Source organism: Globicephala melas, chromosome 3 (genome assembly GCF_963455315.2).
Source record: "Globicephala melas chromosome 3, mGloMel1.2, whole genome shotgun sequence".
Lineage (NCBI taxonomy): Eukaryota > Metazoa > Chordata > Mammalia > Artiodactyla > Delphinidae > Globicephala > Globicephala melas.
In genome coordinates this window covers 98,816,651-98,829,601 of record NC_083316.1, presented here as the reverse complement: position 1 = coordinate 98,829,601, position 12,951 = coordinate 98,816,651, and the positions used below count along the sequence as shown (strand labels likewise).

The window sequence follows — 12,951 nt, the reverse complement described above, 5'->3', positions numbered from 1 at the left end:
CTCAAGATTCCCTAAACATCTGCAAAAACTTATGTCTTTATGAGCTTTTGTTCCACGGGAAATACCCACAATTCTGTCATACTTTCGAAGTGCTCTGTGACATGGGGGAAAAAATTAAGAACTACTGCCTCTAGAAGACAGCTAATTTGACTGATACATATTTTTTAACCTGGCATTTTTTTGTCACATGAACATAGTTCAAAATCTTAGGACAAGATATGATATTATGAAAGAAGCCAACAAACGACAGTAAATCTGTTAGCTTTTGGACAGTACTACAAAAGAGAACCTGTTAGAAATTGTCAAATTTGCTTTCTCCAGACAAGTATGGTACATGCTATCTGTAGCTGAAACTCTATTTATAATGAGTCAAACAACATAATAACTGACTCATTGGGCATAGGTATATAATTTGACTGACTTCAATTATTGTACAAGTAAACATTTATCTCAAACATCAACCTGAAGTAACATTTGCAAAGCAGAAGGAGGAAAAACAATGATCATAAATGTAAGTTCTGTCCTAACAATGTTAATGTTTCTTAACTAAAGTGAGGCCTGAAATTCAATTCCTTTGGAATCCTCACGTCCGTCCATTCTCAAAAATACAAATAGCTTGTGCCACATAAGGCAACATCTGTTCCAAGTTGACAGGCCACCTTGTGAACCTACTTTGATGTGGACATTACCTAGACATGCCTATTTTCTCGTTTCAGTTGATATTATTTTCTGGCTCTTATTTAGAGCTGAAGTAGCTTTGACTTTGGTTTCCCAGGTGTAAGAAATCTTAATTTCGAGCAGTTCTTCCTAATGAACTAACTTTTAATATAATAAAAACACTTCTATTCATATTATACTATATAAAAACAATAGAATTTTAGAGTAAGGTCATTTCTTTTTTCCCTTTTATGTGAGGGGAAGAGGGGGTGGCTTGAAATTGGTAGCACTAAAATTAACATGCGAAATCTAACTATAAAGATACATTTGGCATTGCTAGCCAGCTCAATAATTTGGGGCCTGGTAAATATTCAACAAGCTTCTCTATTCATCTTCACAGCAGAAAGCGAAACAACTGTCAAACCCCAAACATATCAGAAAACTTAAGGACAGTACCTCCCTTCCAAGGCAATTTGATAACAAAAGAGAATAAAAGTTTCCCAAATTCTTTTAAATTCATTTGAAACTGCTATATACAATGCTAGACATCAGCAAGCACCCATATTAGTTGTTCCTTTATTTTCTAAGTCATAATATAAAAAAAGAAATGTCATATTTTTCTTAAAGTTTTTGTTGAAGAATAAATAGGTCAAAAGTAATTCACTGCAGTACCTATTTATTCAGAAGATGAAAACTGCAATGTCTAGTGAACTCACTATTAATTTTGCCTCAATACTGGTGCCCAAAACTGAGTACAACCCACAAAAACAATAACTGTTACCACAAAGAAATAATATACTCACAATAAGACTTAAAAGTTTTATTAGCTTCACTAGAAATTTAAGAAGATGGGTCCACACATATACAGACGCTGGGAGTAAAAAACTTGTGAAAAACTCCCTGGAAGATAGTTTGGCAAGTTGGATTGAAAACTTTAAAACTTTCGCACCCTTGATTTCTAAGCAATTGGGGGAAAAAATAGGAAGATCCATAGAACTTAGTGGTTAAATGCCTAGGCTGTAGCACTAAAATGCCTAGCACTGAAGTCTCACTCACAAGTAAGGGACGTTGGCAAGTGACTTTACATCTCTGGCCTCTATTTTCTTATCTGTAAAATAGAGTAACAATAGTACCTTCCTCATATGTCTGTTTTGAGAATTAGAAGACCTAATATTAAGAAATATACTTAGAATAGTATCAGACAGATAGTAAAAATCTATCTGTCTTAGCTATTTTTATTGTCAAAGCTGTTCTTTTAGTGATACTTAACAACCACAAAAATTTGTTAATAAATAGAATGTCGAACATTAGGGGCATGATAAAGTAACATATAACAGATCTATATAATGGTTATGATCTAATAGTATTCCAGAAAGCAGAAAACATCACTGTATATAACTTCATAATTTTACATGACTTTGTCTATGTTAAAAACATGCATACAAAAAGATGGAAAGAAAATATAGCAAAATTCTCAATATATCTATTTACGTGTGGCATTAAAGATAATTTTTATGTTCTCCTTTCTAATTTTTTTATTTTTCCAAACTTTTTATATTATTCATATACTGTATTACTTATGAAATATCTTCTTTAACAAACTAGTATCCTTAGGATTTGAAGGAAGGATGAATACGTGGAGCACAGAGGAATTTTAGGGCATGAAAATACTCTGTAGGACACCATAATGATAGATATATATCATTACATATTTGTCCAAAGTCACAAAATGTCCAACATCAAGTGCAAACCCCAACATAAACTATGGACATTGGATGATAATGATGTGTCAATGTAGATCCATCAGTTGTACCAAATGTACCAATATGGTGGGGGATGTTAATGGGGGATGCTACACATGTATGGGGACAGGGCGTATAAGGGAATCTCTGTACCTCTCCCTCGATTTTGCTGTGAACCTAAAACTGCCCCCCCCAAATAAAATCTTAATAAAATACACAAATAAATTTTAAAGGAAAAAAGAGTACCCTTCATTGTTTACCAATCTTTTATTTTCAACTTAATGTCAGTTATGCACATTTTAATCAGAAATGGGTTGGCATATTATTGGAATTTTTCCCCTCTAATTTTCAGAAATTGTCCATGATATTTTTTATGAACTAGTTCTACAGAAGCTCTGTAGTTTAATTTGTGTGGGAAAATATGTTTTACTGAAACTTACATTTCTATCTCTTTTCCTACATTTTGATTTAATTACCTGAGATCCTCAGAGCAGTAAGGGTGGAAAAAACATAATCCAAGTAACAATGAAACTATTACATTGGTTTTATTATCTATTACTTCACTATTGCCTGAAGCACACTGTCTATTTATTACTTTAATTCTGCTTGAATTTCTTATCAGTTAATTCTCTGAGTCTTGAATGGTTTAATGCATTGGAAATAGAGAGACAGTAAAGGATGGTTATTGGTTATTTTTATTTTCTCAGAACCATGCTGCTCTTTTAATAACATGCTAAGCCATCATGCTTAAGAAAAGAAAAACTAAAGACCATTTTAGCATTTGGTAATATACTTCAGTTTGAGAGGGTAGACTGTTGTAGAGAGTAGTAAAACTACAGCTATTGCTACAAATTAATCATCTGTGAAATCTCACTCATTCATGACTTTAGAATTTAGAAAATACTCCAGACATTATTCTAATTTGTTCAAGTAATGAATTTTATATGCATGGATTCATTAACCAAAAAATATTTGGTAGGATTTCCTAGATCAATAAACTAAAGCACTTCAAGTGGATAAGCCATTAAAAAAGAGAAAAAACATTTTAAAACAAAAATATTTTGCAGATAATTGTTAGTTCTATTAATTCTGTTTTCATCAGCCCCCAAATGGATCATTTCCTATGGGTTTTCAAACTTTTGAAAATTAAACTTAATTTTAATTTATTTCTGTTTATGACATTATAAGAGAAACATTGAGTGCTTTCCAATCCATAGTCACAAAGCTGACAAAACCTTCCTACTCATGGCGTCCAATCAGTCAGTGATCCCAGAGCAGACAGAACAACTCATCTTTACTGGTTTCCCCATAATGGTCATGTCTACTCACAGGGCTTAGCAATACATATATATATATACACACATACATATGGATATATACACATACACACACACACATATAGTTAACTCATATAATAGTCTTGTTACTTAAAATCGTAAAATGAAACAGTCTAAACTAAACAAGAATCCAGCTAAAGCAGCAATGAATTTTGTTTCCAAGTAGAAGGCTATTTATTATATATTCCAATCGCTCCCTAAGCAACAAGATCTATGACCCTATATTAACACCAACATTTGATGCACAACAAGTTTACCAGTGAGATCTCCACAAAAGAACAGGCAAACTGATGCCAAGAGAGGTCAGCTTATTTGAGAACTCTCTTTAAAAAGCAACAGCTCTTTTTTTCTGCCTTACTTCAAAGAAAAAGGATTGCCCCAGAAATGGCTAATTTTATCCCTAAAACTCTAGAGTTGAACCACTATTTTTTTTCTTTTTTTCAACATGTAGAAAAAAGCAACATGGATTAATCTTGTACTCCAATGCTATTTCCTCTTAATTGCTTCTCCTTTCTACCTTTTCAAATCTTAACCACATCTCAAAGACCCCAAATTTTCCTTTTTGGCTTTTCATTCTCCCTAAGGACGTGGCCTTCATGAAAATCTCCACTGTTTAATCGTAACACTTGGATATGTGATCTCCTGTATATGGCACTGACCCATTTGTGTTAATCATGACAATCTGAATAAATCATAAGTTTCTTAAAATTCATATCTTACCATCTTTTTTAAGTTTCTACTACCCTTTTCACCAAAGTCTTACTACTAAGTACATACCAAGTATCAGTTTACAAATCTATATATACTCATTCTTATTCTCAATTCTGTTTTCTTAGATCACAGTGAGAGTGGTGGTCACTAAAAGTAGTAATGCCTTTTTACACTATTGATGTTCAAAGACAGGATAAATATATCCCAACCTATTCTCTGAGTTCACTGAGACCAGAAACTCCAAATTATTCATCTTGGTAGCAATAAAAAGGTAATATAGTATTTGGCACACAATAGATGCTGAATAAATACGTTGAATTATACTTAAGGCTTTTCCATTATAGTACAGAAGACCCAGAAACCCATATTATTTCTGAAAAGTCAAGTAATTTGAGGTTTTACTAAATTCTGAGGGCAGAATAAATCTGCCCCTAGACTTTCTAGAAATCCTGTTCTTCTTCTTCTAATATACAATCTAATTATAATTAAGCAATAATAATTAATCATAAAAGATACCAATAATAATAGAATTTTGTTACTCATTGTTTTTTCTTTATTTTTTTGTTCATCAGTAATTTATTTATTTATTTACTTATTTATTTTTGGCTGCATTGTGTCTTCATTGCTGCGCGCAGGCTTTCTCTAGTTGCGGCGAGCAGGGTCTACTCTGTTGTGGTGCATGGGCTTCTCATTGCGGTGGCTTCTCTTGTTGCGGAGCACGGGCTCTAGATGCGCGGGCTCAGTAGTTGTGGCACGTGGGCTCAGTAGTTGTGGCTCGCGAGCTCTAGAGAGCAGGATCAGTAGTTGTGGCACACGGGCTTAATTACTCTGCAGCATCTTCCTGGACCGGGGCTCGAACCCATGTCTCCTGCATTGGCAGGTGGATTCTTAACCACTGTGCCACCAGGGAAGTCCCTGTTACTAATTGTTAAAGAGTTCCAAGCAGCTACTATTATGTTGGAATCTATCGCACTACCTGAATTTTCAGATGACTGAAATCCAGAAAACTTCTAAAGAGAAAATAAATTTCAAAATAACCTCAAACAAAAGTCTAATATTGGGGCTTCCCTGGTGGCGCAGTGGTTGAGAGTCCGCCTGCCGATGCAGGGGACACGCGTTCGTGCCCTGGTCTGGGAAGGTCCCACATGATGAGGAGCGGCTGGGCCCGTGAGCCATGGCCGCTGAGCCTGCGCGTCCGGAGCCTGTGCTCCGCAACGGGAGGGGCCACAGCAGTGAGAGGCCCGCGTACTACAAAAAAAAAAAAAAAAAAAAAAAGTCTAATATTGTTGGTGCAGAGTTTATGCAAAAATAAAGGACAAAATATTCAGAATACCACATTTTAGTTAGCATGAAAAAGGCAGATATGGGGACATATGTATAACTGATTCACTTTGTTATAAAGCAGAAACTAACACACCATTGTAAAGCAATTATACTCCAATAAAGATTTAAAAAAAAAGGCAGGGAAAAAACAAATACCATATGGTGAATGATATAGTGATGCAGTCATAATCACTTTCTTATTTCTAATTTCTGTTCCAAATTAATAACAGCTCTATGCTAACTTATATTAAAATATATTATGGCATAAACACATACCATTGCCAATAAAGGAATTAGAATTCAAAATATAACCGTTTATATTTAGTATATACCAATGATAAGCTGCCAGAATAGTGAATGTAACAATTAATGAATAGTGACATTTATATTTACAAGTCATAGGTGTAGGCACCAACAGGTTTGTGATTTACAAAGTTTTCGGTTACTCCTCCATTCAAAATTACATCAAAAACAGGTTCAGTCATGTGTGCAATATTATCTTAAAAAGATAAATGCTGGACAACTGCAAGATGTCATAGGTTAAACATGTCCTATAAATATTTTGTTCTTGAAATAACTATCTCTCCTATTACATAAATGGCCAGTGTTTTGAGATTCAGACATAGTATCCACAACTCCATGTGCAAACCTAGGATGATGATATCCTCACAAAAGTAATTAATAATCACATCAAATCATTTATCATTCATAAATTCCACTCTCAGGGGTGAAAGTTTTAGCCAGACAGGACCTGGCACCCAATCAAAGCTTACAGAGCATCAAGATAAAATTTTGTCTATAGATCTGTCTAGAAGACAGATCTTTTCATTTACTTGGTTTTACATTACCTATGCTTTTCTATTCCTTTCATAAACTGTTTGTTTGTTTTTTCCCTAATAAAAATCCTCAAGCAAATGAAAACAGAAAGAGTGAAAGGGAGAGAGATCCACAGACTCCCTGAAACACTTCTTTGTGATTCTATCCAAGAGCTACAGTGAGGTTAAAAGTTTCACTATAGATCTACCTGGTCTCCAAACATCTACAGAATAATGATGCAAAGCAGAACTAGGACCATGTGCAGTTTCTTGTCATTTATTCTGTCTAAAATAAGGAGTGGGGTGACACATTGTAACATAAGAAGTATGTGCCCATAGATGCGGCGTTTTGATTGACTACCTTTCTCTCAATCTCAGCCTCCTCGCTGAAGCAGTAAATACGTTTCTGTGCTGATGTAGGTTTCCCACATCCCCCATCTTAGAAACCTCAACAACCGTAAAGCACAATTCTGCCAAAAGGAACTTGCCCAAATTTGTTCGTTTTTTAAAACGCCATCATGTTTCAGATGAAAATACAGCCTGCCAAAGATGTCAAATAAAAGGATAACAAAGAAACAAACAGCATCTTTAGACTTGAATTTCTATGCATAACCTCACCATCTGTCAACCAGTTGTGAAACAATGATCCTAGAGAAGCCCTGAAACACGAACAAGTTTCCTCCTCGCATCCATCATCTGTACCAATCTCCGCTCTCAGGACCTCAGTAGTAATTATGTTCTGCCAGTGGAGCAACCTACAAGAATGGCATTTGCCATTTGCAAACCAAACCCTGCCGATGAATGGGTCATTTTAACAGACTTGTACTTGGTAACAAACGCGGAGTTCAGTTCACAGAGGTAACGGGGAGAGGGGGAGAAAGAAGGAGGGCTCTATCCTCACATTTGGATTGGAAATTGGACAGAGGAGGTAGGTCTCTAGAGGCCAGCCATCCAAACGACCCTCAATCTCTTCCCTCCTGGCCTTCAGGATTATAATTTTGGACCTAGACTACGCCCCACCCCTTCCCTTCCCACTGCGGCCACCACCTTCGAAGTTACAGTGTCAGCTCTCCTGCAACTGGGGGTGCGGACTCCCTGGCGGAGAACAGCACCAGGCACCCAGTCAGTAGCGGAACACTGGGCTGGGACTCTGCCACCAGCTCCGAGACGCCACCCGCGGGCTCGCGGGAGACCCCACCCCTCCCAACCCTGCCCTCGCCCCCGCCTGGAGCTGCAGCCTGAGTTACGCATCCTCAGCCTTGACACTGCCTCCGCTTCTTTCTATCCGCATCAACGCTGGTGGGGGTGGGAGGGCAGAAGTAAAATGGGGGTTGGGGGGAGCGACAAAGAAACACAACAGTCCTGGTTCCCAAGAGCCAGGACTCAAGTGGCAAGACGCTGGTGCACGCACACCAAACACACACACACACACACACACAATCACGCACGCACGCACTCACCGACGCGCCCTGCGCCCCAGGTTCTATGCCAACGGCGACAAGATAGGAGGAAGAAAGGAGGTGGGGTGGCGAGAAGGCCCGGAGTTACTGGGAGGGACATTCCGAGGAGAGCAGGGGATGCCTCAGGAACTGCGAAAGTGAGAAAGTCCCAGACCCCCTTAACATCCCCAAGTCTGGGTTCTCCTGCCAGCAGCCCCGGGTCGTCTTCCTTCCAGCTGGGCTCGGGAACCGGGGAGGGGGGCCGGAGCCGAGCTTCTCCCAGGCTGCCCTCTCGGGCCTGGCGCAGGGCACGGAACCCGGCCCCCTTTCAGCCCCGGCCTGAGGAGGCTGCCAGGCAAGGAGAGACTTGCCAGCGGACTCTGGGGGAGCAAGAGGGCAGGAGAGAAGCATCTTGCACTCTGCGGCCGGTTGCTGGTTTCTTCCTCTGTCGACACACCCCCAGTGAATCCCCTTCCCCAACACACACACACACACACAAACAGACACGCGTGTTCACCCCTCTCACCATCCCAGGTGCATCGATTAAAACACTAGTTGATTTCTTCCTGATTAGAAAAAAAAGAAAGTGCAACAACTCTTCTCAGGAGTCGCCGGAGGAAAGAAAGTCCGTCTGCAGGCGTCTTTCTATAGTTTCCCTTGAGTTAAGAAATCTGGCGGTCCCCAGTGAAAACGGGACCGGGAACCCCAGCGGGTGAAAGGCGACGAACTCCTTCCCCACACCCCGCACCTCTCACCTCCTTAAGTTCCTTGGCCACGTCCTTCAGGTCGCCCAGGACTAATTCCAGATCCTCCACGATGATCTTGATCTGTTCCTTCACCTTGGTTTTGGAGGCTGCCGGCGGTCCCTCGGCTGGAGAGGACGAGGAGGGGGTCCCCTTGGACTTGGCTGACATTCTTTGGGGGCAAGCGAGGCAGGTCAGCACAGGCGGGCGAGCGGAGGCTGCTGCGCGCCCCGGTCCCTGGCGCCGCGGCGGCCGCTGCCGCCCCAGTCCCCCCACATCTTGGACGCTCCCCGGGCAGCGGCGGGTGGCTGCGCTCGGCGGTCGGCCGGGTGGCCGCACTGTGGTGCTGCCATCAACTCTCCGAGACGCGGCGCTCGGCGCGGGGCTGCAGACGGGCGAACAGCGCGCCTGCGCCTCCTCCCGCCGCCGCCCGCCGCTCGCGCGCACACAGGCGCTCGCTCCCCGCCCGCGGAGAGGGGCGCCTGGCCGCCGGTCCCTGGCTGTCAGCTGCAGTCCCCGCGGCACGTGCCTCCGGGATCTCTCCCAGAACACCTGGGCGTCAGGGAGCCGAGAGATAAGTTCGTGTCCTGCCCACCCTCTCGTCTTGATACTGAAATGCCCTCATCATCATATCCTGCTGGATGTCTTGTCACATCCAGCTTAGATTCCTTCTGTTTCACCCACCAGTAGAGACCCGGATCCCCACCACACTTTCTGATCGATTGACTAAGAACCACAATAGGGTCAGAGTTTAATTTAGGGCTAGTAAAGCGACCCTAAATGTTCATCCAGGGCCAAAGTGTGTCCCGAAGGCCTCCAATCACTCTCCTACTCACCCAAGAGCTAAACAGAGGTGTCCTTACTTGTGCAGAAATAAAAAGAGGTGTGGATAAAATCGACCCCTCACCCCCTGGAATCATGATATTTAACCAGTGTTCTTGAAAGAGGTAGTTTAATCCTGCTGATTCCACAGAGCTAATAGAGGATTTATTAATTGGAAGTCCTCACATCAAAAATCCCCTGGGAGACTGTCTGAGTCATCTTGGCTGTACTCAACGGGGACAGCTCCCTTTTTTTGTTTTTGTTTTTTTAACTGTCTTTCCTCTTTTCGTGGCCTATGATGATGTATGTTTTGGGTGCAGGGGAAATACACTGGATCTCCTCTTGTGAAAGCTGAATAAGAAGAGTTTGCCACCAACTTTTTTTTTCTTTTTTGTATCCATTTCAAGTCTTTTGCAACTAAATAAAGAGGAAATAACTTTCTGACTGTTCTGTCAAAATGACCCAGGTGGGGGAGTTAACAGGAAGCCTTCAGTTTCATTCTCAGTAGGTGGCTAGGATTCTCATTAGTTAAAGTTTTAATTTCCTTAGTAGCAAACCCATGGGTTATTAGCTACTGACCTGGAAGGCTGAATCTACTTTATTTTCTTCATACACTCTACTCCAAATCATTATTTTAATAAGCTTCCCATTTAGTCATGCCTTAGCAAGGACCTCTGTCTCTTGCTTCTCACACCCCAGATTGTTCCATTATGCTTCTGTACATGAAGAAAATCTTGGCAGCTCTCCTCTTCCTCGTTCCTTAAACCCCTCATATTCACTCTCTTCATTCTGAATAATTCATCTTGATAAAATCCTTGGAAGTCATATTTGGAATATGGAAGAAAAAAGAGACAACAGACGAAAAATAGAAATTTATAAGTGTTATCAAAAGAATAACAACATTGAAAAATGCATTGAAAAATCAGAGGAAAAAGAAAGGTATAAAGCAGAAGTTGCTGGAAGAAAATTAAAACAAGAATAAAGGAACCAGTGTGCACTAAGCAAATTGGAGAGGAGAAGAGGGAAGAAATTATTAGAAGTGTTAAATAAGTAATATGGTTCAGTTCTCTAAGGTAGAGAGAATATATATTTTTAAGTGCCTTGTCTCTGCAGGTTCTTCTTTATTGTATAAAGGTGTAACAGTAAAATATATATACATCAGGTTTACAAACTCCCCCACGGTAAATTCCTAATCTTTAACTATACTCTTATTTCATATCTGAAGAAGGATAAGTGGTCAGAAATTGCGGGAAAGAATGTGAGAAAAAGGGAAGGTACTGCTCCTTTATATTAGAATTTTTGACTCTCAATAGTAGGCAAGTGAATAGGGAAGCCTCCCAAACTCAAAAATGATGAATTTAAGCAAGAATACTGGAAAAGAGGAAAGGAGGTGGTGTTTTTCTTCCACTGACAAAATAATCCTTTTATTAATATAAGGATATTTCCATGCCACTTTGAATCTCTTCACTAATGATTAAAAAAAATTCTGTTCTCCTATGGTATCCATTGCTAGCAATGAGCCAAACTATTTTGGCTCAAAACTGAATAATTATTACTTTAAAACACATTATGCACATCCATATCACAATTTACTCTTAAATAATGGTTATCATCTATCTATCTATATTTAAATACAATATGGAGTTAACTGAAAGGGAAAAGTTGTAATTGGCTTCCAAACCCAAACTAACAAAGCTAGTCGACCCCCAGCAGTGATGACTACCACTATCTTTTAGTCATTAATCAGGTATGGATAAAATATTCCTAAAGAAGAAAGTTTTACAAAAAGAGTTAAAGACATTGAGGGGAAGGAGACAATAAGAAGGACACAAGGATATACGTCAAATCTATTTGCTCTCTATTTTTTTATCACCTTTGTGGAAAACTTAGTCACTCCGTTGGCACATCCTGCACTCTGTCAGAGATTCATATATATGATGTTCTAAAGCCAAATTATGGGGACCACACAACAAAAGTGACACCTAATAAAATTTCTTATTAATGTGTTCATAAATCTGTTTATGTACTAGTGCTAGAGGCAAATGGGTACATACTCAAACCACATCACTTATAAACTTAGAATAACAGACTGCTAATAGAAAGTGTCTTATTTGTAGAAATGATTGTTCACCCAGAATTTTATTCTTTATGTATCTTTAGTCAACATTTTCTGAGGGTTGCAGCAAGAAGGATTGGATAATTATAGGAGATCATCTAGTGGTTGTTCACTTACAGGCATTTATCCATATTTTCCTGTGTGTGTATGTATGTGTGTGTGTTTAATCTGTTGCATTCAATCTCTAAAAATTAACCTGCATGAGCAATGCTATGACACTGACATACTTTTTAATTCACAAAGAGCTCAAGAATATTCCCAAAATATTTTGTCCCATTTTGTTGACAGCAGCTTTTATCAATATACCACCATAATAATGTCCATTGAGTCTCAAAAAAAAAAAAGGATATGCATAATATAACATCGCTCTTATAATGATGTCACTTGGTTTTCTTTCTTTTATTTCTTTTGCATAAACTTTGTTTGTAAAATCCATTAAAGTCATTAGAGATATTTGAAAACATTAAGAAAAAGAAAAAAATAAAGGAATGACAACTTTGTTTCCACCAAAATAGTTTTCACTGGGTGAAAAATACTGGCAAACAACGTGGGTGGGAGAGAAAATGCCATTAGTGAAATGCAACAGAGAAAAATGAGTAAAGTTCTCCACGTATACATGGACTAAGAAATATACTGTACATGATATGCCTAGGCAGCGATTTGCAAATCTGGCACACATCAGAGCTTGTTAAAATACAGATTGCTGGAATCCACCCCCAGGGTATGTGATCTAGTAAGTCTGGGGTAGGGTTTGAAATTTGCATTTTAACAAGTTTCTAGGCTGCTGGAGAAAGACTAGCCTCTGAAAACCACTGGTTTGAGAGATTGAAAGAAAACTTTAGGTTTCTTTTTAGCTAGAAAGCCTTAAAGATCATCCAGTTACATCTCTTCATGTTATAGATGAGAAAACAATGCCTTGGGAGGTTAAATGGTACCTCCAAATTTTCACATCTAGGGAATACAAATTGGGAGCTAGAACCTCATGTTGACTCAGACTGGTGGAGTTGTCTCCATTTGTCTAGAGAATATCTCCTTTTTATGTAGTAATTGCTTTTGGCATGATGGCTATCTACTATAGATGCATATTGGTAAAAACAAACAAACAAACAAATGTGATCTGGAAGTTTAAATACAAATACCCATTGTACAATAGTACCCTGAGTAATTAGAACTTTTTCTATTCTGAAGTAGCTGTTCAATAAACACTTGATAGGGACATGAATGAATGAAGTGTTGTCTATCTCTG

At 39.3% G+C, this 12,951-nt stretch overlaps 1 protein-coding gene across 6 annotated transcripts in view; it reads right to left on the bottom strand.

The window, feature by feature from the left end:
- The window catches only part of PRR16 (proline rich 16), a 269,792-nt gene extending 260,378 nt beyond the window's left edge, over positions 1 to 9,414 (bottom strand). For 5 of the 6 annotated variants that reach the window (XR_009563286.2, XR_011377309.1, XR_009563288.2 and 2 more), the window contains exon 1: positions 8,780 to 9,414. Coding sequence is in view for 1 of the 6 variants with exons in the window: in XM_060295449.2 (XP_060151432.1) it covers positions 8,780 to 8,938 (159 nt within the window). In the remaining 5 variants the exon portion in view is untranslated. The remainder of the gene's footprint in view (positions 1 to 8,779) is intronic. The other variant, XR_009563289.2, reaches the window with a different exon arrangement.
- Between the last annotated feature and the right edge of the window lie 3,537 nt (positions 9,415 to 12,951).